General features: G+C 46.9%; 1 protein-coding gene across 6 annotated transcripts in view; it reads right to left on the bottom strand.

Moving 5' to 3' along the window:
• Positions 1 to 24,675, bottom strand: part of mipol1 (mirror-image polydactyly 1) — a 55,163-nt gene that overhangs the window by 17,165 nt on the left and 13,323 nt on the right. For 4 of the 6 annotated variants that reach the window (XM_080870131.1, XM_080870130.1, XM_080870133.1 and 1 more), the window contains 8 exons: positions 23,269 to 23,344; positions 22,842 to 22,897; positions 22,250 to 22,529; positions 20,391 to 20,484; positions 20,122 to 20,227; positions 19,111 to 19,237; positions 16,436 to 16,469; positions 16,182 to 16,352 (listed from right to left, as the gene is read on the bottom strand). In XM_080870131.1, coding sequence (XP_080726257.1) covers positions 16,182 to 16,352; positions 16,436 to 16,469; positions 19,111 to 19,237; positions 20,122 to 20,227; positions 20,391 to 20,484; positions 22,250 to 22,529; positions 22,842 to 22,897; positions 23,269 to 23,344 — 944 coding nt within the window. Of the gene's footprint in view, positions 1 to 1,494; positions 7,807 to 8,069; positions 12,224 to 16,181; positions 16,353 to 16,435; positions 16,470 to 19,110; positions 19,238 to 20,121; positions 20,228 to 20,390; positions 20,485 to 22,249; positions 22,530 to 22,841; positions 22,898 to 23,268; positions 23,345 to 24,675 lie in introns of those variants that run through there. The other 2 variants (XM_080870134.1, XR_013970206.1) reach the window with 2 other exon arrangements.

Below are 24,675 nucleotides of genomic sequence, written 5' to 3'. Positions count from 1 at the left end.
ATCCAGCTCCGTAACTTGTCTCCAGATATTGACTTCATTCTTCCAGCACTCGTATGGCCTGGCTTCATCAAGCTTTGGTGGTACTTTGTAATTTGAAACCATCCTCTGCTACCAATGTTAACTCAAAAGACACAACGTCGTACTCCGATTCCCAGCGCTTTATTCGTTCCGCCATTTTACATACAAACAACAACAACACTTCACGGGCAACAGCACTCTCGCGATATAACAGAAAATAACAAGTTAACATGTTTTCTCCTATTTCTGGGCTAGGAAGCGAGGGATAGTATTAGGGCTACACGATTAATCGTTAGAAAATCGCGATCTCGATTCATACTTATGTGCGATCTCATTTCCAAATGACAACGATTTAAAAAAAACAAAAAAACAAAAAAAAAAACAAAAAACGACGACGACTGTACCGCATTTTGATCCGGGACGTACTCTGCATGAAAACAAGCGCTCACTCTTCCTGCTCAACAAATGACAAGGGCAGAGCCTTATACCACGTGATACAGAAGCGGTGCCGTGTGATGCTAAAATTAGCAGGGAAAAAACAACGGAGAGCACGTCAGGGATGACGAGAGAGTGACAGGAGAAAATCCGTCCCGGTCAACCACCCAAACATCAATAATGGGAACCTTATACAGCGCTTCCCTATACACGTCGAACTCAAAGAAATTACGGAGGCTATCACTTATCACCTGACCAAAGATATGGCTCCCATCAACACTGTGCAAAACGAGGGATTTAGGAAAATGATCAACACCCTAGACAAACGCTACACAGTGCTGTCCTATTTTTCTATTGTTGCACTACCTGCTCTATACACGCAGTGTCGAGCAACGGTGGAGACGGAATTTCAAGCAGTACAACATTTAGCGGCGACAACAAAACGTGAGACATTTGTTGTTTTTAATGTTTATTTATTGTTTTTATGTTCGGTCTCAACTGTTACGAAGTTGATGTGCAGTTAATAAGTGCAATAAATATTTATACTGGAAAAGAAAATCGTGAGAGAATCGTGATCTCAATTCTAAGCCAAAAAATCGTGATTCTCATTTTATGCAAAATCGTGCAGCCCTAGTGTTCTGCCCTCGCACTTAACTAGGCAGACAGACAACCATCATCCCATGTAGAAAAACCACACCGTTGTTCCTTTCTGGTGGATTTATTTGATTGGATGCATAGCATGGCTTTGTCGAAATACATGAATGGATGAATGGTAAAACTGTAAACAAACACAAAATATCCCATGTGAGCTAATATAAGCAAACATTCTTACAATTAGAAGATGCTATGACCTGTTACTATGCAAAGCAAAGCAGAACGAAACAAGCTAACAAGCTAACGTTAGCGGTTAGCTAGCGCTAATTAGCGTTTAGGCTAATGACTAATAAAGCACATCATTGAGTCAATTTGCTTTCTCAAAATATCACAAACAACACACGGCAGTTAGTGCTAACATAAAACACAAGAATACTGCCAACTTACAGACTGTGCTGGCTTAAGAGGTAGCATAGGCAGGCACAGGAGTAGCAAACTGTCCTCTCCCGTTAGACAGGAAGTAATGAGAAGTAGCACTTCCGGTAGAATGTCAAAATAAAATGAACAGTGTGCCAGAAACGAATAAAGATTGCATGAACTTGTATAACACTACATAACATGAGTGGTGACTCTTAAGGAGCCAGAACACTCCCCGCCTGACATCGGTAAGATGTCACACTTGTACCCAAACTAAACTTGTTGCACAGCAGCTGATACAAGAAGAACAACGTCTGTGACTGGCCTAAAGTAAACTTTGGCTTTACCATCTTTCACCACCTTGACTTCTACCTTCCTGACAAGTCCGTCACTACTAGGATGAACCTTTGCAATCACCCCCATGGGCCACTGATTTCTCTTCACGAGAGGATCTTTCAGGAGGACCACATCCCCCTGCTGCAGGTTTGGTCTGGTGGAATGCCACTTGCGGCGGCATTGCAGTATTGATAAGTACTCCTTACGCCAGCGATGCCAGAAAGAGTTGGCCAGACTCTGAACTCTTTTCCACTGTTGCCTGTAGAGGTCCTTCTCCCCGAAGTCACCTAAGGGTGTTGGAGGTGCACCAACTTTTTGCGTGAGGAGTGTGGCGGGAGTAAGGATGCACGGAACATCGGGATCACTTGACACTGGAACCAGCGGCCGTGCGTTGATGATGGCGGCCACCTCTGCCATGAAGGTGATCAGGACGTCGTGCGTGAGGGGCCTGGAACCAAGTTGAGCGAGCTGGGAGTCTAATATCTTACGTGCCACTCCTATCATCCGCTCCCAACTGCCCCCCATGTGAGAAGAGTAGGGAGGGTTGAAGACCCAACTACATCCATGATCATTTAGGAAGGATTTAACACGTGGGTCACAAGGAATCCTTTTGTCAAACCCTAGCTCCCTGGAGGCTCCTGTGAAGTTAGTTCCACAATCCGATCTCAATTGCTTTGCAGGTCCTCTGACTGAAAAGAACCTGCGGAGAGCGTTAATGAAGCTAGACGTGTCCATCCCCTCTATGATCTCAAGGTGAACTGCCCTTGTGCTCATGCAGGTGAACATCACTGCCCATCGTTTGCTGCTGGCAAGTCCGCCCCGAGTACGACGAGAGGCAACAGACCATGGCCCGAACACATCTATGCCTACGTAAGAGAATGGAGGCTCAGCACTAAGGCGTTCTGCAGGAAGATCTGACATTTTTTGGAACTGTGTTACTCCCCTTAGCTTGCGACAAACTACGCATGAGTAAATGAGGCTGCTGATCTGGCGTTTACCTCCTAAGACCCAGTAACCTGCGGATCTTAAAGCACCCTCTGTAAGATGACGCCCCTGGTGCCTGACCCTTTCATGGTAATAGCGGACTAACAGGTTAGTTACATGGTGTTTGTGCGGCATAATCAAGGGGTGTTTTTCTGCGGACTCAAGGTCAGAATGAAGAAGGCGTCCGCCAAGCCTCAGGAGGCCTGATTTGTCAAGGTAGGGAGAAAGCTTTAAGAGAGGGCTTTTCTTTGGGATGTCCTTCCTTGACTCTATTTGTTTGAGCTCCTCTGGGAAGCTTTCTTGTTGGACTGCTTTTATAACCGTCTCTCTTGCTTGCTCAAAATCTGAGGTAGTGAGTTCATGACATATATGCCATCCCTTACATTGTCCGCCTGATTGCTTTACCTTAAAGGTGCGTGCAATGTGTGCCAAACGTGCAACTGCCCTGGTAAGGGACTGCCAGCTGGAGAAAGATTCTAAGTTTGCAGTCTTTAAACAGGGGTATGATGTTTGAATGGTGGCAGTGATCAAGGGACGAACTTCAATGTCTGAGTCGGGGTTTTGAAGTTGGAATGTACCTGATGAGTTGCTCTGTAAGGGCTTTAAGGGAAACTCCGGCCCTTTCAACCATGTGCTGGACAACAGTTTTTCGGCAGGTAGAGATCTGGATCCGTGATCGGCCGGGTTGTGCACCGAGGGTACATAGCCCCACTGAGTTGGTACTGTTGCTCGTCTGATGCGTTGCACCCGGTTGTTCACGAAAACGTGAAATCTTCTTGCCTCATTGTAGATATAGCCAAGAACGACTTTGCTGTCGGAGAAGAAGCGCATGTTACTAATCTGAATGTCCATTTCATCTCTGATTAGTTCTCCAACTTCCACCGCTAACACCGATGCACACAGCTCGAGCCTGGGAATGGTAAGATCGGGCTTGGGGGCAAGTTTGGCTTTCCCGAATATGAACGCAAACTCTGTCTCACCATTTTTGTTCGTTAACTTCAGGTAAGCCACGGCTGCAATAGCCTGGGTTGATGCATCACAGAAGACACAGATTTCTCTGTGCTTCGCACCAAGAAAGGAGAAGGAGCAGTATGGCCTTGGGATACGGATTTGCTCGAGTTGTTTGAGAGCATTCTTCCATTCTGACCACTCCTTAAACATGCCCTCTGGAAGAGTCTCATCCCACCCACAAGTCTCTTTTGTCAGCTCCCGCAACAGTGCCCTCCCCTTGATGCTCACTGGCACTGCAAACCCCAGCGGGTCAAAAAGGCTGTTGATAGTGGACAGAACACCTCTTTTCGTGTAAGGCTTTTCGGCTTGAGAGACTCTGAATGTGAAGGTGTCGCCTTCAATGTCCCAACATACTCCTAAGCTTCTCTGCATTGCAGGAAACTCTGTGTTGAAATCTATGTCCTTGAGCCCGCTTGCCAAGTCTACAGTAGAGAATGCTTTCATGACATTTGGGCTGTTTGAAGTTATTTTGTGGAGCCTCAGGTTGGACGCAGCGAGCAGCTCCTGTGTGTCTTTGAGGAGCTTAATTGCCTCTGACTCAGTAGGGAGGGATTTGAGTCCATCGTCGACATAGAAATGTCTTTGAACAAACTGTTTGGCCTCAGAATAGTGCTGTGTGTCGAACAGGTGTGCTGCCTTTCTCAGACCGAAAATTGCCACCGCTGGAGAGGGGCTGTTGCCGAACACGTGCACTTTCATTCTGTACTCGACAACTGGCTCTCTTGGGTCATTGTTGCGGTACCAAAGGAACCGGAGGAAGTTCCTGTGGTCTTCTCGCACCTGAAAGCAGTGGAACATTTGTTGTATGTCCGCTGTGACAGCCACCGTTTCTTCTCTGAAACGGATGAGCACCCCAATCAGACTGTTATTCATATTTGGACCTTTGAGCAGCACATCATTTAAGGACACTCCCTGAAACTTAGCACTTGAGTCAAATACCACCCTGATGTTCCCGGGCTTCTGCGGGTGATAAACGCCAAAGAAGGGCAGATACCAGCATTCTTCTCCTTCTTCGAGAGCTGGTGCTGGTTCGGCGTGATCCCTGTCAAACAACCCCTGCATAAAATCCATAAAATGTCTCTCCATCTCAGGGCGTTTATTTAATGTGCGGCGCAACGACTCTAAGCGGCTGAGTGCTTGATTTCTGTTGTTTGGGAGGTGGGTTCTCGGTGTACGGAAAGGAAGTGGAGCTGTCCAGCTATTTGCATCGTCTTGGTAAAAGTCTCTTTCCATAATTTCCAGAAAGGCTTGGTCCTCAAAGGAAGGGGCTAGCTCTTCGTCCTTTTCACTTTGCTGGAATATGTGTTTCCCTATTTGACATGAACTGTGAGTGTTCCAGGATTTGTTGTGTGACTGCTCTTTGACATGAAAGCTGTTTTGACAGGGTGTTAGGAGACTTGGACGCCCGTTCTCTAGAACACTCGTTCTGTATGTGCCTATGATGGCTGGCTTATGGGCTCCTCCTAGGCATACATCACCTACAATAACCCACCCAAGTGCAAGTCTCTGGGCAAATGGAGCATTGACTGGTCCATTCACTCGTTCATACACTTTGTGCACTTGTATTATGTCTCGGCCTAACAGCAACATAATGTCAGCCTCAGGGTCTAGGGGCTGCATATGATCTGCTAGGTGTTTGAGGTGTTGATGGGCTAGGGCAATCTCTTGCGTTGGTATTTCATTCTTGTTGTCTGGGAGTGAGTCACACTCGAGCAAAGAAGGCAGAGGAGAGCTGAACTGGCCATCAACAGACTGTATAAAGAGGTTCTCAGCTAAGCGGCCATTTGTAGTGGAAACCCCTGTACATGTCTTAAGTGTGTATGGCGCTAGGTTGCTCATTGGGATGCCAAAGGTGTCGAAAAGATTTGACTTCGCTAATGACCTATTGCTCTGGTCATCTATGATAGCGTAAACCTTGACCTTTTTGTCTGGATGCCCCTTTGGATAAATGTAGGCTTGACATATTTTGGAGCAGGAACGCCCCCCACCTAAGTCCCCACAAACTTGAGTGCATGCTGAGCTAGTCTCCAAGTCTAGGCTACTCTCCCCGCCATGCTCCTCCCTGTCCTGGTCTGGGGCAATGTTTTGAGCTTTTGTGTTTTGTGTCCATGGAGCTGGACCTGCATGCAGCGCTGCAACGTGTTTGTTGCTGTTGCACTCTAGGCAAGTAATCTCTTCCTTACAGTCTTTAGCTTGGTGAGCTGAGGAATTGCAGCACCTAAAACAGATGTTGTGTTCCCTGAGGTATGCCTTACGCTCATCTAGTGTCTTTTCCCTGAAACCTCTACACTTCTTTAACGGGTGCGGTTTCTTGTGGATGGGACACAGTTTGTTTGTGAACTCACTCGTGCTGCCTAAGTTTGGTTTGTGAGTTTTGTTTACCTCTGTTTTGTGGACGGCAACAGGCGGTCTTGACTTGGCAAATCTTGTGTAGTGGTTGTCGTGAGTTGTTGGATAGGATGTGGGACCTGATACAGTAGACTTAAAACTGGGGTCGTTTCTCATTTTCGCTTCATCTTGTATGAAGCGACAGAAGAATGAGAATGGAGGGAAATATACATCATGTCTCTGCTTGTATTTAGTCCCCTCTGACATCCACCTGTCTTGAAGATTTGTTGGCAACTTATCAACTATCGGGGCAATGCCACGTGATGTGTCCAAATACACTAGCCCAGGTAAAGAGCCGTCTGATTTGGCTGCATCAATTTCAGAAAGTAGGTCGCCAAGTTCTCTGAGATTCTGGGGGTCTTTGTTTGACACTCTAGGAAAGCGTTCAAGTCTGTCAAGGAGCGACTTCTCAATAGCCTCTGGGGTGCCATAACATTCTTGTAGCCGTGTCCAAACTCGACGTAGGCCCTCTGCTGGATTGTTGAGATGGACAGAGCGTATACGTTTGGCATGCTTAGACGACTCTTCTCCAAGCCACCGGGTGAGCAAATCTAACTGTTCGCTAGGCTTTAAGCTTAACCCTTCAATAGCGTTACAGAAAGAAGCTCTCCATGCCCAGTAGTCCTCTGCTCTGTCCGTAAACTTTGTCAGACCGTCTGCCACCAATTCTCTTTTTGCCAGAAACTTAGCGAGATTAGCAAAGTCACTGTTCCCGTTGTTGATTTGCGTTGGCTGGAAAGGTGGAGTGTAAGGGGAAAAGCTCATAGGTTGCGGTGTGGTACTTACATACCTTTGGCCACATTTTTCTTGGGTATCAGCAGCTGGTGTCAGATGGCTGCCAATCTCATATTTGATGTCCTGTTGATTTACCTGTGGGACATATTGAGGTGAAGTGGCTGGATCGGGGATTGGACTGATGTCACATTGTTTTATCGGCGTAAAGTGTTTGGGGTCCGGCAAGTCTTCTCTGCGATGCTCTGGTGAAGAATATCCAAGATAACTCTGTAGTCTGTATGACTGGGTTGAAGCTGGAAGCTGGAGTAGAGCGTGAGAGTTCAGCGCTGGTTGTGAGTTCTCTTGACCCTGTCGTGATTCCCCATATTGTTTTTCTGACACACGAGATGACCACATTTCCCCGCTTACCTCCTCTGCTATTGCTGCTTCAAATACATTGGCTTCAGCGAGCGCAGCTTCTGCTTCCTTTTCTTCTTTTAGTGCTTCTAATGTAGCACTTAACTCTGCTTGCCTCATTTTCACCTCAATCTCCCGTCGTGTAAACTCTGCTCTGGCGCGTGCTGCTTCGGCCTTTGCCCGTGCTTCGACTGCTGCTTTGGCGAGTGAGCTGCGGGATCTGGATGTAGATCCAGAGCAGGTGGACCGTACCTCCAGCTGCTCCTCCTCTGCTGACAGCATAGTGGCGTCTGGGTCAGATGTCTGGAAGACTGCCTCCTGAAGTAGCCGTTTCGCCAGTCTTTTTACTGTTCTGCCCTCGCACTTAACTAGGCAGACAGACAACCATCATCCCATGTAGAAAAACCACACCGTTGTTCCTTTCTGGTGGATTTATTTGATTGGATGCATAGCATGGCTTTGTCGAAATACATGAATGGATGAATGGTAAAACTGTAAACAAACACAAAATATCCCATGTGAGCTAATATAAGCAAACATTCTTACAATTAGAAGATGCTATGACCTGTTACTATGCAAAGCAAAGCAGAACGAAACAAGCTAACAAGCTAACGTTAGCGGTTAGCTAGCGCTAATTAGCGTTTAGGCTAATGACTAATAAAGCACATCATTGAGTCAATTTGCTTTCTCAAAATATCACAAACAACACACGGCAGTTAGTGCTAACATAAAACACAAGAATACTGCCAACTTACAGACTGTGCTGGCTTAAGAGGTAGCATAGGCAGGCACAGGAGTAGCAAACTGTCCTCTCCCGTTAGACAGGAAGTAATGAGAAGTAGCACTTCCGGTAGAATGTCAAAATAAAATGAACAGTGTGCCAGAAACGAATAAAGATTGCATGAACTTGTATAACACTACATAACATGAGTGGTGACTCTTAAGGAGCCAGAACACCTAGATAGTATTGTCATTTGTTTGTTTTGTTTCTTTCTTAGGGTTTAGTTAGTTTTCTCTTAAAAAAATAAAATAAAAATAAAAATAAAGTTCTATCTTATCTTATCTTCTCTGGCGGGACTTAGTTGGTTTTGTTTATTATTTTGGCCTGGGTTCACCCTGGAGCTACGCTTCCTGACATTGAATAAAATCACCTTTTTCACCCATAGCTGGTTTCGGCTGTTTGGTTTGGGAACCAGGGCGGGTGCTTGCTTCTCTCTCCTCCTTCTCTCAACCTTATGTGCTTCTCTACACGCCTAGACTAAAGGCGTAACAACCATCTCAACCACCATCTTCATCACCACCATGACCATCATAATCATCACCATCACAATCATCACCGCCATCACCATCATGACCATCACAACCATCATCATCACGACCATCATAATCATCACCATCACAATCACATCACAATCACAACCACCATGACCATCACAATCATCACAATCACATCGCCATCAAAACCACCATGACAATCACAATCGTCACCATCACAATCACATCACCATCACAACCACCATGACCATCACAATTATCACAATCACATCACCATCACCATCATCATCACCACTATGACCATCAAAATCATCACCATCATTATCATCACAATCACAATCGTCACCATCATTATCATCACAATCGTCACCATTAGGGCTGCTCAATTAATCGAATTTTAATCACGATTACGATCTGGGCTTTCAACGATCATTAAAAATGTCTGAGCCGATTATTAGCCCCTCCCTCATTTATCCGCGACACCTTGAAGGCCGGTCCGTGAAAATATTGTCGGGCATAAACCGGTCCGTGGCGCAAAAAAGGTTGGAGACTGCTGAGAGGACCCGAGGGAAGCTCGGAAAGCTAAGCAGAAGTTATTTGGAGAGGAGAGTGAAAAGAGTTGGTTGAAAAGAGAGGTAAAAAAAAAACTTCAGTGGTGTTGCACACTATTTTATATTATTTTTTAAAGTCACTGTTAACCCTTTAAAGCCGGTCAGACCAGCACGCTCCGTTTTGTGTAACCTTTTTAAATCCCTGTAGAACCTGAACCATGTAAGCTAGTGCAATAATTTGTTTTGCATATGAAACCGGAGGAGTTGTACTTACATCTGATGCCATCAGCTTGTCCTCGGTCACGGTTTCCTTCCACATATAGCTTTGCAAAAATTGCATAAAATGCGCTTGCAGGAACAAAAACAGAAACAGCTTTGCCGATCCAATCAGCTGTTCGTAACACTTCCCACAGTGAAACAGACGTCAGCTCGAACTATCACATGTCCGCCATTTCCTGGCCGAAACCAGAAGTGACGTCATTTTCGCGGAAAATGTAGTTTTTTACTTGTAGGCCTTAAAAGCCGATACTGGTCATGTTTGACTTTTCTGAATAGTTTCTGGGATGTTTGCACTGCTGGAAATAGTTTATTTTGATGCACCTGCTGTTTTCTTTGCAAATTTGCATCATAGGATTGTTTTTTCGTTTTTCCTGCAGTATATAAAAATTGCTGTATCTCCAAAATAAAACTATGAAGACACTCAAAATAAATTTCCTGTTGTTGTAAACTATTTTTTGCAACTTTTTTGTATTTAAAGTTTTGAGGGATAAACCTCTTAAATTTCTCCAAGAAGAAATATATGTAAAAAAAACAAAAACGATTTTCAATTTTTTTGTAGTTTATTGCACTTGTTTGCAATTAATGTAGTTACTATGGACTTAATGCATACATATTATTAAAATATGGGCTATAACAGTTGTATAGCAACTTGAAATGCTCCCACAAATGGCACTACAACATGTAAAAAAATAATATAAGCTCTGGCGGACTTGGTTCTATGGTAGGTCTTAAAGGGTTAAATAAATATCGTCATATAATCGAGATCTCAATTTCAGTGAAAATAATCGTGATTATCATTTTTGCCATAATCGAGCAGCCCTAGTCACCATCATTATCATCACAATCACATCACCATCACCGCCATCATCACCGCCATCACCATCATTATCATCACAATCACCATAACAATCACAATCATCACCATCACATAGAGCTGGGCGATAGAACGATAACGATATGTATCGCGATATAACTTTTACTCGATAGAAAAATTAAGCTATCGCGATAGACCTCGCCGCTCTTGTCCTCTTAAAAAAAAAAAAAAAAAAAAAAAAAGGTCAGCCAATCCAAATTAAGTAGCGCAGAGCCGAACCAATCACAGCCGCAGCGTCACGTCGCGTGACTTGTTACGTACAGCACAAGTGCCAAGCCACACGTGTGTTTGTTTGGGAAGCAGCCAGTGCGTAATGGAGGAAATGAGTGTGCCGACTAAAAAAATCAACCGAGCGTGACCGAAGAGAAAACAGATGATGGTTCCAATGCCGGAGAGATTGTCGAACGGAAGAGCCATAGAAGTTCCGTAGTGTGAAGGTATTTCGGCTATTTCAAGTCTGACAAAAAACAGAGTAGCGTGCACTGTAAATTGTGCCGAAAGCAAGTCTGGAAATACAATAAACTGGTGCATGCGTCACACTGTGCGCCACGTTATTGTTTCGGTGAAATGAATTTCTACAATACTGTTACTGTTAATTCTACTCTCTGCAGTGTTTAAATGCTTACATATACACACAGTTACTGTCCCTCCACACATACGACTCGGTTCTGCTTCTGTGCCCCAGCTTTGTTTACTTTTTCCCACCGAGGCTTCTAGACTTCTGATTGGCCAGTATTTCTGCACGGTTAGGAATCTAGCGCCACCTGCTGCTTTGGCATGTTCATAGCAGCGTTTTCCTTCATTTCTGCCTTTACGTGTGAACGGGATTATTTTTTAAAATGGAAACGGAAAATCTCCGTTTTCAAAAATACCCGTGTACGTGTGGACGTAGCCTCAGTCTCTGACTGGAAGCGCTAATTCGTCATTCGGCTTTTGTCAGACTAAACTAACTGTTAAAACTGTTTGAAAAGCTAAGCTATACAACAAGGAGAGATTGAGAATTTCCTTTTAGTTCTCAGTTTATTTGATATTGACAAAAGTTAGTCAGTTTTGTCTGTTCTTCTGTAAAACAAACTAAGATTTATTTTTAGAATTAATATTTTGTTTCTAAGTGGAATTGACAATTTAGTCTGTTTCGTTTGTTCTATTTTGAAACTTAAACGCTTTAGCGGCTGCCTTTTGTGTAGTTTGCAATATTTGCCTTTATTTATCTGAAAAAGTCTCATGTTCCTTAAGTACATCTACCCTGTTGAACTTATTATGGGAAATAAATATTTAAATAAAAACAAGCTGCTGATTATTTCACATTTTACTTGTGAGCAACGGCACATTTAAATCTTACAAATATAGTTATTTGGCTTATATCGTGATAGATATCGTTATCGCCTGAAATGAAAAAAACATATCGTGATATGAAAAAATCTCATATCGCCCAGCTCTACCATCACATCACCATCATCAACATCATCATCATCACAATCATCACCATCACAATGACCATCAGGATGACCATCATCATTGTTTCTATTACATTGAAGTAAAATCAGCCAGTTAAACTCAGATTTGTTGCGTTTGGGTGTAATCCGTCGGGCACAGCTGTCTCCAGCTGTTTCTGTCAGTAAGTGAGGAACGAAGGTCTGCCTGTGGAAATCACACCGCCTCAGTGTATGGCAGCGCCGGCTGAGCTTTAATAATGCTGTAATAATGTTCTAATAATGTTGTAATTACCTGATATTAGCTCAATAAGAAGCTGCAGCTTCCCTCTGAGAGGGAGAGGAGCACACACTGACTGAGCGCGCTCAGGGACAACTCTCTCCTCTCTTCCCCTCCCTCTTTTCTAATATTTCCCAGAAGCCTTGGCTGCAGGGGGAGATAATCCCTGAGAGATGAGTAGAGGGAGCGGTGGCGGGAAGGGGGGGGGGGGGGGGTTGGGGTGATCCTCCAGCGTGGAGTGCACTCTCTTCTTCTTCTCCTGCAAGGATTACAGCGGCATTTGAAACATATTTCACCGCGACGCAGCAGCAGAATGAGGGCGGGATTATGGTGTTACTGTGGAGGGGTGGTGTTAACGCAGAGGGGCGGGGTGTTAAAAGATGGCGGAGCACTGATATTGTTGGGGGTTAGCGGCAGTAGCCCAGGTGATGCTGAAGTGATGCTGATACGGTGGCAAGTTTGGGGGGGGTTAATGGAGGCAGAGTGGAGGTGTGAGAGGCTTAAGATGCGAGGCCGCATGGGGCGGAGCCAGCAGAGGTGAAGGTTTGAAGGAGATCATAAACACTGTGAGCGCAGAGCAGCCAGGAGAGGAAAACATGGAGATGTGCAGGGAGACGTCAGGACCTGCAGTTCCACTAATGTCCACTAGGTGCTCTGACCCAGCCTGTTCACATGTGTAAAAGATTCAAAGAAGAGCATTTAACGTGTCATCACCGCGCTGACATCAGCAATCAGACGTCAGGTGACTCAGTATGCCGTCATGTTGACAGCAAGTATGAGCAGAGCCAGTGACACAAGTGACACCTGGAGACTGTAAAAGTTACTGCCCCGTCAGGTGAAGCTGTGCTCCTATTGTTGCTGAGTGCTGCACACCTGAACAGGTGCAGAGTTCTGGATCCTGTTAGTACGGACACTTTCTTTCTTCTACTCCAAAATTTGCCACTTCCTTCCATCTTCATCAGGTCTCATCACTCCTCTGCTTTCCTGACGGCAGTTGCCATGGTTACTAGAGCTCAGCTGTGCTGCTGCAGGCCTGTTCCCATGGTGACCACAGTCTGTCAGATGAACAGATAAAGGTTTTTCAGATCTGCGAGCAAATCAGGAGGGGGTGGAGCTTCTGAGCCCGCCACCCGCACGCGGCATGCTGGCAGCGCCGATCCTGCTTTCCGAGCCCCCCTTGGATTGCCCCGTTCTCTCCCCCCCCACAGAGACCGGTTTATGAGTCTGGGTGCATTGTGGGTAATAATTCTCTGTGGGTCCTGTAATAAACTCTGTGAACTGAGCGCCGATAATAATCACAGCCAGAGACCGCAGGAACACCTTTTCAAAGTAAAAGTCCAAACTCTGATGCCCGTAATCAGCCCCCAATCAGTTGTTCTGATTGATTATTTACCAAGTCTGACTCAAACTGGCAAATCTGAAGGGAAGCCTCTGAATGTGATACAACATCATCTACGCACAGGCGGCTCACCGTCAAAGCCAGGTTCAAAGGTCACAGTGAGAAAATACAAACATTTACAGAGATGCTCTGAGTTTCTGTGCTTGCTCTGACATCACGAGAACGATCGTTTAAAGACCCCGCCCCCATTGGGACTGCTTGGTCAATGTCAATAACAGCAGAGATGGCCTGTAAAACAATGTTCCCGCCATTTGGCCACCATGACTTCAGAAGACTGTACACAATGATGGCTGAAGCAGCCAATCAGGAAACGTGACAAGAAATGATCACTAGTTGATGAATGTGTGTGTAAGGCAGTGTGTGTGTGTGTGTACGGGTATTAACATCTTTGTGGGGACCAAAAACTGGAAGATTACCATACCTTGGGGGCAGCAGTCTCCAACCTTTTTTGCGCCACGGACCGGTTTATGCCCGACAATATTTTCACGGACCGGCCTTTAAGGTGTCGCGGATAAATACAACAAAATAAAACTAGTACCGGTACCGAAAAAAAGAAGATTTATTCATAACACACGTGAAAAGACCCAGGAAAACAGAGTTAACGATAAAAACGATAACAAAATAACGCTGAAAACCGATAAAAACCCTGAAAAATATACATTTCACACCTGAGCCTCAACTCTCGCGGCCCGGTACCAAACGACTGACGGACCGGTACCGGTCCGAGGCCCGGGGGTTAGGGACCGCTGCCTTAGGGGACCACAAGGATATAAATACACAAAGGGACAGGGAGTATGACTCTGTCCAGCTGTTGCCTGATGTTAACCTCCACACCAGGAGAAGAGGAGATGTCACCCAGGTGTGAGCAGGAGTGTGTAGTGTGGGGAGGGAACACACCTGCAGTCTACCTGTGTGGCTCATTTTAATATCAGTGTGTCCATCAGAGGTGGTCTGTAAGCCACACACACACACACACACACACACACACACACACACACACACACACTAGGGCTGCCACGATTTGTCGACTAGTCACGATTACGTCGACTATCAAAATCGTCGACGACTGACTTAATAGTCGACGCGTCGTTTGAAGCTTTGTAAGATCACAAAAGACGCAGGAATAAGTGGCAGGATTTAAGAGTGTAATAACGGACTGAAACAGAAGATGGCAGCATTGCATGTACAAGGATGTCAGCTACCGTTAAACCCCGAAGAAGAAGAAGAAGCAGCTGTGTCCCAGAATTCATAGCGCGGCCCAGCGCAGTTTCCAACAATGGCGGCAGCTAGTTAGTTTTAATGTTACTCTTATTATTCTTTCTGGGTCACAAAATAAACGTTTAACATATTTTCAGGCGAGAATGTAGCTGTGTAAACCTTAAATATCTGCTCAGTTTATCAGGACACCACATATTTTCAAAAGCGCTCCGATGTTTTCGGAGACATCTGTTACCCACTAGCTCGTTAGCGAGCCGGGGGCTAGGCTCACTAGCGCCGTGAGAACACCGGACTCCCCGCAAATCGTTTTCAAACCCACCGCCGTCTTTCGCTACTCAGGTTAAATATATATGAGTCACTTAGATAACTTAAAATGTTATTGTTTGGCTTTTTTTTTTTGTATTTTATTTGTTCCTGAGTAAATCAGTTTGTCTGAGGTTAAAGTTATAGTTTTTACACAGCTGAATAAACGTCAAGCAGACAGCTGATTATCAGAAGTGTGAGATGCTCCAGAATATACTCCAGTGTCCTGTTATATTTTAGATAGCAAGGAGTTTATTAAACTTCACCGAAACAATCTGCAAATTTCATTAAAATTTAATAAACTATCATCTTGTCTTTATTTTTAGTTAGCACAGACCTTAAACACTTAAAGCTGTAAGCTAATGATAGTTATATGAGAGCAGATGCTGCTGGTGCAATAAGCTGTAGTTTTACGTCCAATGGATGATGATCTGATTAGTCGACTAATCGCAAAAATAATCGGTGACTAGTCGACTATCAAAATAATCGTTTGTGGCAGCCCTAACACACACACAGGTGAGTAAACAGCAGGTGTTCAGCAAACAGCGTGTCGGCTCGTCTCAGTCTGCTGTCAATATTTGTGTCTCTGTTTTCACCGCATTCTAAATATTCTCGTTCACATTCAAACTCAAATATTTGAGGTCTGAGCACCGTAACCCGGGCAACCGGGTTAAACACGCCGCTTAGCAACGCTGCTGTCAGAACACGATGACGTAGAGAAACCTGCAGCTCGCGTTTGTCACATGACCACCCAGATTTATGGCACAGGGAGGAGACCCTGCAGGGTCACATGACTGCTCTTAAGAGTCTGTTCTTATTAATAAGCGGGAATTTCTCGTGAAGACCCTCACGGTGCACTCAGGATCATCACGTCAGTCTGGATGACCTGCCAAACCAGAACTGGGTCCAGTCTGGCCCGAGTCATTAAAATCCTGCGTTGGCTGACTCTGTTGTGGTCACGTGGTTTATTTCAGCAGCTCGAATCGTATAAAACATTCAGCTCGGATTGAGCAGAGGGAAGTAACTCCACTCTGGTCTGTGACACACCTGTAAGAACACACCTGCGCTAACAGAGTCTTACTTTACGTCTGCTTGTGTCCACTCACAGCGGAGGAGTCGATGCTGAGAAATCGTCTGCGAGCTGCCAGACCTTCACCTCTGATCAATAAGTCTGATCGGTGCGCCTCTTTTGTGAACGGATGACAAACACAGGTGTTCGCCCACTCTCTCGGAGCACACAGGTAAACAGACTCACCTTGGCGGTAGAGCTGTCCCTCTCCTCCATCACGGCCTTCATCTCCTGAGCTGTGATGTCACTTCGCCGTTGCCGTGCCAACCAAAGACGCTGGACCAGAACTGAGCCGAACTGCTCGATTTCCTGGACGGAGTCGGCGTCACAGATGTGCCGCAGGAGCTCATCCACATCCTAAAACGCACACGGAAGGAAACCGATCAGAACCTCAGACAACCACGAGAACCTGCGGTCATCAACACGCCGCCAGCGTTTACCTGATCGCCATCGTCCAGGTGGAAGCACTCTGACCTGACAACACACAGATGGACACATGTTAGACTAAGCGGTGCTAAGTCTCAGCGGCAGGTGAAGCCCTGAGCTCCTATGAACAGGTCAGCCCAACATTTTTAGCAGATTTAATTTTAGTTTGAGAGAAAAAAACTGAGCATCAGTGTTTTGGTCTCTCTGGCTGCCATTAGAGTCGAGTCAGAGCTCGCTGATTTCTATCATGATGAGAAAAGTTCATATGTCTCTAAACTCGCCGTCATACAGCAACCGTGAAACTAACGGGTGGAGCAGGAGGAGCAAAGAGTGCCCATCCTCTCAGGTAACGGGTGGAGAGACAGAACCACAGGAAGGCTGGTTGGACTAAAGTGGAGGAGACGGCAGGACAACAACGCTGTCCCAGAACACGGAACATGTGGAAACAGCTGCAGATGATCCTGAACACACTTGTTCATCCTCAGAAGACCACCTGAGTCGCTCAGCTGACTAACTTCATCAGGGTTCGAGGGCGTGTGTTCATCCAAGCCACCACCCTAAACCTTAACGAGTAGTTTTAATGTAACACGTGGTTACTTATTTGGTTAATGAGTTAATGATCGCCTTCTACATCTGTTTAGTTTTTAGCTTTTGGTCTCTAAACTGGAAATCTGACCCTGCAGGACAGGGCAGCGTTGGTGGAGAAGCCACAAGATCCAAAGTCTTATTGTGACAGCCGGACTGGTGAGAACCGGCAGAGCTCAATGCTCCTGCAGGGTTCTCGGGGTCAGAGTTCAGCGGACCCTGGATGTAAGCCTCCTGAAGCTGGATGTTTCTGGCTCTCTGAACACGGAAAGGTTTCAGGGCGCTCTGCCTCCATCTCTGAAACACAATATTTCCTTTTCTCTGCCTCTCTTTATGAAATGTGATTTCGGTGTTCAGGTAGTCCCGAGTTCATTTCTGTGCAGTGAGTCTTAAATAAAACAGCGTGTGAGGAGCAGCTGAGGGGGCTGAAGCGGCCTGTAATCGGGCCCTGTAAGGCTGGCGGCCCCCGTGTTTTCCCGCCGCTGACCAAATTAAAGCCGCCGCAGCCTGTGAGATGACCCGAGCTCCTGCAGCTGGGCAGTAATTTGGTCCTCGCTCCCCAAAGCCCACCTGAAATCTGCTGTCTTCGTTGTGAGGCTGCGAGGGCGTGGGTTGGGCGGAGCTTCGTGCTTGCTCTCAGCCTGATGGTGGACGTGCAGCTGGTAACTAGCTGATCCGCGCTCTCCTCCTGGGAAGCTCTTTCATTTAGCCGGCTGCTGTTTTCTGTAATAAACTGTAATAAGGTGGCCGAGCCGCTCGTTCCGCGGGGAGCAGCAGGTAATGAAAGACCGGCCGCCTCCAATAAAGCTCCTCTAACACCCTGCTTACAGCCCATCGAGCCCGGCTCAGCCCGGCTCGGCTCGCTCCCCGTCATTAACACTCCCACATAGCTCGCCTCGACAGAAACACCCCGCCGCCACCGCCATTAGTAGGATCAGATGAGAAAGAGAATTTATCACTTCACAGAATATTTCTGAGAAACGTCCCAGACGTCTGAGAGAGGCCTGCTTCGGACCTGAGGGTCAGGACCCGGCGTCCATCTTCATCCACAGGTTCAGGGACCGTGCCTGTTTCACGTCAAATTGATCAGGCGGCGGTCAGGTTGCTGAGCGCCGTCCGAGGCCTCAGCCGAAGCCCATTTCTGTTTGACTGCACCATAATCACATTATTCATGCACACACACACACACACACACACACACACACACACACACACACACACACACACACACACACACACACACACACACACACACACACACACCCTGAGTCCTGACAGATGGAACATGCTCCTCCATATTCTGTCCCTCATAAAAAGGATTGTGGCCTCCAATATCAATTACCCTCTCATCCTGGGGGGGAGGAGGTGGGGGGCGAGGGAGGACGGGGGAGCAGGATGAGGGGGGATATTATCTCTAATTAGATTTTCTGCTCTATTTGGCTGCTCCTCCAAGACGACGAGAGCTCATTTCACAGCCCTTAACAGGACTGAGGAGGTGCATAATGAGGAGGAGGAGCAGCAGGTTGCTCCTCCGTCAGCACAGCAAACATGTTTCACATGTAAATAAAAGAACAAACAGATTCTCCTCAGAGGAGACGACAGCCGCTCTGTTTATGCAACAAACAGAGCCGACACAAACCTCGCAACATCCACGGTTCCTCTTATTAATCATTACAGAACCCCCGCGTTATTGATCGCTGTGATCAGAACAGCCAGAACTCTGTCTGCCTCCAGCGCCCCAAACATCCCGACATATCCGCTTCAGCACCACCCGAGGTGGAGGCCTCTTATCCACACATGTGGCTTCAGCCAGGGTGTCAGGCCGTCAACAGGGTTCTGCTCTTAGTTCTCAAGAGTTGTACTGTAGTTCTACAGGGTTCTACTATTGGTCTACTGTTGGCCCTAAGAGTTCTACTGTCAGTCCTTTAAGGTTTTATTGTCGGGCCTCAGTGTTCAACTGTTGAACCTCAGAATTAGATTAGAGTTAGAGTTCTACTGTTAGTCCACGGGGTTCTACTGTTGTCCCTTTAACTTTAAAGCTGCTTTAAATTCTTCTCAGGTGATAACGAACTTCAATCAACTGACAGGAAATGATGAAACTTACTCAGCCGCCTGCTGTAGTCGATGCAAACGAAGCAAAGCCTCGTCTCTCTCCTCATTGGCCAGCAGGAGTCGTGACATCACAGCCTGATCTCTGTCCTTCTGAGCTGCCAGCACCTCCTCCAACACCGCTGAGGAGACAGGAGGAGGAGGATAGTTTGAGGATAAATTTCAGTAAAAGCAGAATCTTTTTTCAGTGTCTCTCCAGATTGATGGACCAATGAGAGCAGAGCTCATGATTACCACGCCATGTGTGTGTTCAGGGGTAATAACACAGAGATGACCACAGTACTTCTGAGACTCGGTGCACAGAAAATTAAAGTGGAGACTCTGCTGGTTATTAAAGTGCACCAGTTCTCTGGGTGGGAAACTTTTTACTCTGGACAGGTCAGGTCCCACCTGATCCTTCTCTCTCTGTATTTTTATACTCCATCTCTTTACTGGGAATGATGGGACTACACCATCACCAGAGCGGCTGTAGATCTGCCACACTGCATGCGCCTGACCCTGGGAGCTTCATAACCTCCAGGTGAGCTTTGCTCTGTTAGCTGTTACTCAGGTGTGAAGCACACACGCAGGTCTTTCAGCTGCTGAAAACATACATGACATACAGAACATACAACAGACAGGCGGCCGGACTGTGTGTGACGATTTCACTTAACGGTCAGAGAGGGCGCTGATGAAAAAATGACCAAACAAAAAGTTTCTATTGTGATCTGGTGGAGGGAGCACTGTGTTACTGTGATGATCCTACCAGATGACACACTCAGCTCAGTTAAATCAAAATCACACGTGAGTGTGATTGCTGGTTAAACACACACAAACACACACTGTTCTGTTAAACTAACAGCTGCCACGTTAACTGACATCTCATTACCACTGCTGTTGTTTTAATTAGCGCATGCAGTCGTGTGTGTGAGAGAGTGTGCATGGAAAATATTCAAATATTTAAGAAGTCGAGTTTGGATCCGATCTGATTAAGAGGAGAGTAAACTGTGACACTCTCCCTCCTCACCTGCAGGTCTCTCCCAGTCTCGGGCCTCCCTCCGTTTCTCCCTAAGCTCCTCCTCCACCTCCCTCCTATGCAGCTCCTTCTCCTTCTGAACCAGCTGCTGCTGCAGCTGAAACACAAACACACAAACACCTTCTGCTGCTGCTGGATACCAAACATATGAGGTGACTACAACTCCCATCATGCACTTTAGCAAAAAACCTCCAGTGAGTGAGGTTTAGACCCAGTCAGTAATAATGTAAGGGGTTGGGAACACCTGTGTGTGTATGTACCTTGTTGTTGACCTGTCTCAGGGCGTCGAGCTCCTTCAGTAACAGCGAGATGTTTTTGTCTCGGTCGGTGCTCGGAGGCCGGGCTGATGCAGAGCTGCAGCACAGAGATGATGTCATCAATGACAACCAATCACAGATTAAAGAGCTGTAGGTCCCGGAGATGTTTGTTTCTCTTTAAAGACACGAGTTTACCAAACTCATCTACACACAAAACACACACAGTTTAGCTTCCTGTACTGCTGTTAATCTCAGCGTACGTTTCTGTGTGCCTGACTGTGTGTTAACGGTGTCCCCTTCAGCGTGTGGCGTTGGACGACTGAAAGCCTCAGCGGCGCACACAGCGCTCTGAGACATCACTCTCAGGTACCTGCTGTTTCACACCATATTAAAATATCTGTAACGGCACTCGTTAACATGTTTTAAATGTGCTGCACTGAAGGTAAGCTAGTATTTTCCACACTGTGAGAACATTAACTAAAAACAGAGAAGTGTTACACATTTATTGGCAGCATGTCCTCGCTGTGCCCGCAGCGGTGTACATCCAAAACTGACGGCGGCGGCACCTCGCTGCAGTTTTGGTTCAGTGAGATTGAGTGGATTTCGTCACTGCGGCCAGGCCAGCGGCAGGAGCGTATGAGCAGGTCGTCTCTGTGTCGATTAGAGAGAAGATGAGACGCTCTGCGGAGACATCTGCTTGGTTTCCTGTTCCCACTTCCTCTGGACGTCCATCGCAGTGACGGTGAGTGCAGTAACAGTGGGCGGGTAAATAATGCGTCTGTCCTCCTCCTTCAGGTTTGTAATAAAGCAGATCTCCTGCGGATGGATGCTGAGCTCCACCTGAGCCGTCACATTCATCCACAGAGACCACACAGTCTAGAAGGCCATCTCACTTTAAGCGCGCTTAGTGCTGACTCGACGTTGCTCTCGATGGATTGGTGGGCTGCATGTGAGCAGGTACATCTGTGCACCATCGGCTCATCACCTGGAGATCTTTTGGTTTATCTCAAAACTTTTGGTTGTCCGACACCGAGGAGCGCGTTAAACCGAGCGGCTGTTTTTTACCGATCTCATGGTCGGAAGTTCCTCAGCAGCTGCTCGCCACTCTGCGAGGCTCTCGTTGGTCAGGGCTCAGCGTTTCATTAGTGTTTCACCTGTGTGTAGTGAGGTCAGGTGTTTTAACGGGAGGTCGCGGCCTCACTTTATCAGATGTGAGGCTGCACGCTGCAGCAGCAGCAGGTTTAATAAGCAGCGGCTGATGTTCGCCTCTAATTCTCTCATATTACCTTAAAGGTCAGGCTGCGTCGTGGCTTCGTAATAAAGCGGGTAAATAAGACGCTGAGTGTGGCTCACTGTGTCTTCTGTAATTGACTGTTTCTGACTTTATAACATCAGCTGCTTCTAATCAAGCCGCTGCTTTTACTATCTTTCTATTTTGGTCTCGCTCCCACTAATCAAATCAAATCTAAATTTAATAGCTCACATTTCAAACAGTGATGCAACTCAAAGTGCTCCACAAATTTATTTCAAAATGCATCAAAAGACAAAAGAAGCAGGAAAAATGACAGAATCTAAAGAAAGCAGAGGAAGTTTAATGAAAAGCAATAAACTTTTTAATAAAGCTCACTGTGTGGGGGCTCTAAACATATCACATTAATCCGTTCAAAAAGCACCGAGAATACGGCAGCATGGAGGCTCCAATATCGGCCACGTTATTACTGACACGTGTAATAATCTATAGCTCGGATACATCTGAACAACTTCTCACAACTCCAGCGCTAAAAACCTGAAACTTTTCCACCAGACTCTCTTCAGAGCAGGGCCCGCTCTAACATCTCATCGTCGGCACTGCTCCCACTCACCTGTCCACAGCGGTCACCAGGTGTCTGCTGAGGGAGGGGCTAGCAGGATCTCCGGGTGCGCCACCTTCATCTGCAGTATCTCCACAGCTCTTTGCCCAAGGAGAAAGACCTCTGCTGGTCGAAAGGTCCACTTCCATCTCTTCTGCACCTCCCAGGCGACTGGAGGATAGCGGGGACACAGACTTCCTGCAGGGCGGAGGTGACAAAGGAGAGGCGGACCTTCTGTAGGATGGAGGTGGAGGGGAGCAGGAGGTCGACGGCTCCTGCAGGTGCTGTGGAACTGACAGACAGGTAAGAGGTCACTTGCAGGTGAATATTTTACATTTCCTGATCAAAGAGTTCAGGAATCAAAGAGCCCAGTGATCATGATCAGTTTGTTGGTCCGACATTCAGCAGCGTCTGCCTCACGTCTTCAAATACGAATTAACCCAGAGCATGACGGGACTTCATGTTGGCTCTAACTCTCCCATCAATAACACACTGTGAAGCCCACATTCATCACACTCCAGTTCAAAATGCATGAAAAGTGTAAAACAAACACTAAACAACGTATCTGAGGTAAAACTGTACCTATGATGGGGGTGGATGTTACCTCGAGGCCAGGTGTGGTGGTCGTAGTTCAGGTTGGGGCTCAGGCTGATCTCTGATCTGTGAACATCAGAAACAACATGAAGTGACTTTCGCTGACCTCTAAACAGCAGCAGCGTGCGCGATACGGACATGATCAATGAGTCATCACAGGGACAGCTCAAAGACAGAGAGACCGAGATGGTGGAGGATTAATGTGGAGGATGAAGGTGGAGCTGCAGACAGGAGAAGCAGAGGAAGAGCTCAGAGGTTCACGAGGAACGTGGATGTTGGAGGAGGACATCCAGAGGGCTGGAGTGACAGAGGAGGATGCTGGGATTGGAGGAGATGGAGGTAGATAATCGGCTGTTGGTGAAACTAAACATTCAGCTGCAGCTAACCTCCAACATCACCTCCACCCTCAACCATAGCCTGACAGGTACTGCACTCACCCGTTGGAGCTGATGAGCTGGGTTCTGATAAGTGCAGGAAGACGCTGTCGCAGCTCCACGTTCACTCTGGGATTAGCTGGACAAAAAGGAAGCGACAGCTAAAGCAGACAGACACCAAAGACCCGCCTGTGCGAACAACCGACTGTGCGAACACCCACCTGTGCGAACAACCGACTGTGCGAACACCCACCTGTGCGAACAACGACTGTGCGAACACCCACCTGTGCGAACACCCGCCTGTGCGAACACCCGCCTGTGCGAACAACCGACTGTGCGAACAACCGACTGTGCGAACAACCGACTGTGCGAACAACCGACTGTGCGAACGCCGTCTAATGAATTACTCAGAGCTGTAAACACACATTAACATCATGTCCCTCACCCTCTCTCTCTCCCCGCCTGTCATGTCCCTCACCCTCTCTCTCTCCCCGCCTGTCATGTCCCTCACCCTCTCTCTCTCCCCGTCTGTCATGTCCCTCACCCTCTCTCTCCGTCTGTCATGTCCCTCACCCTCTCTCTCTCTCCCCGTCTGTCATGTCCCTCACCCTCTCTCTCCGTCTGTCATGTCCCTCACCCTCTCCCTCTGTCATGTCCCTCACCCTCTCTCTCCGTCTGTCATGTCCCTCACCCTCTCTCTCCGTCTGTCATGTCCCTCACCCTTTCTCTCTCTCCCCGTCTGTCATGTCCCTCACCCTCTCTCTCCGTCTGTCATGTCCCTCACCCTTTCTCTCTCTCCCCGTCTGTCATGTCCCTCACCCTCTCTCTCTGTCATGTCCCTTGCCCTCTCTTTCTCGCCCACAGACCTCTCACGGACCACCTGACCCATCCACGACCCCGTACTGGGAACAAGGAGAAGCAAGAAGCAGTGCGGGAGGATGGTGGCAGGATGTTCTTTCTGTGAGCCTCTGCAGACTGATCAGACTTACAGCAGAACCAAGAAAGGACTGAAGCTTTCCCCTCTGATGGGTGCTGATCAGGCCCTTCGTGACCTCTGACCAACACCACTACTGTCTGCACAGCTCTCACTGTGAGCTTCTCGGGTGGAGGACTGTAACCTTCTCCAGGGGTCGAGGACATCAGGTTACTTCCTTTGAGCCTGAAACTTTTCCCGAAGAGTTTCTTGGTTTTGCCTGCTTTTAGTTGCCTTTTAAACATTTTTCTGACACTTTTTTCTTTTGTATGTTTGCTCCTGCAGATCTGTGAGTGGCCCGATCAGTAAGGAGGACGATTATCTGCTCCTGAGTGTGAAGCAGCTAAATTTCAGTTATTTCTGAATAATTTGTTCACTTTGAAACTTTTCTCATTTCCTGCCGTCCTCCCCCATCCTCCCCCTCTCTGATCTCCTTGTGGACTCAGAGCTAATTGAGCCGCCGGCTCTCCTTATTATTCATGTACAATTACAGATGT

Source organism: Rhamphochromis sp. 'chilingali' (genome assembly GCF_963969265.1).
Source record: "Rhamphochromis sp. 'chilingali' genome assembly, chromosome: 21".
Classification (NCBI taxonomy): domain Eukaryota; kingdom Metazoa; phylum Chordata; class Actinopteri; order Cichliformes; family Cichlidae; genus Rhamphochromis; species Rhamphochromis sp. 'chilingali'.
The sequence above is the reverse complement of the archived record's forward strand: the minus strand, read 5'-3'. Positions and strand labels throughout refer to the sequence as shown.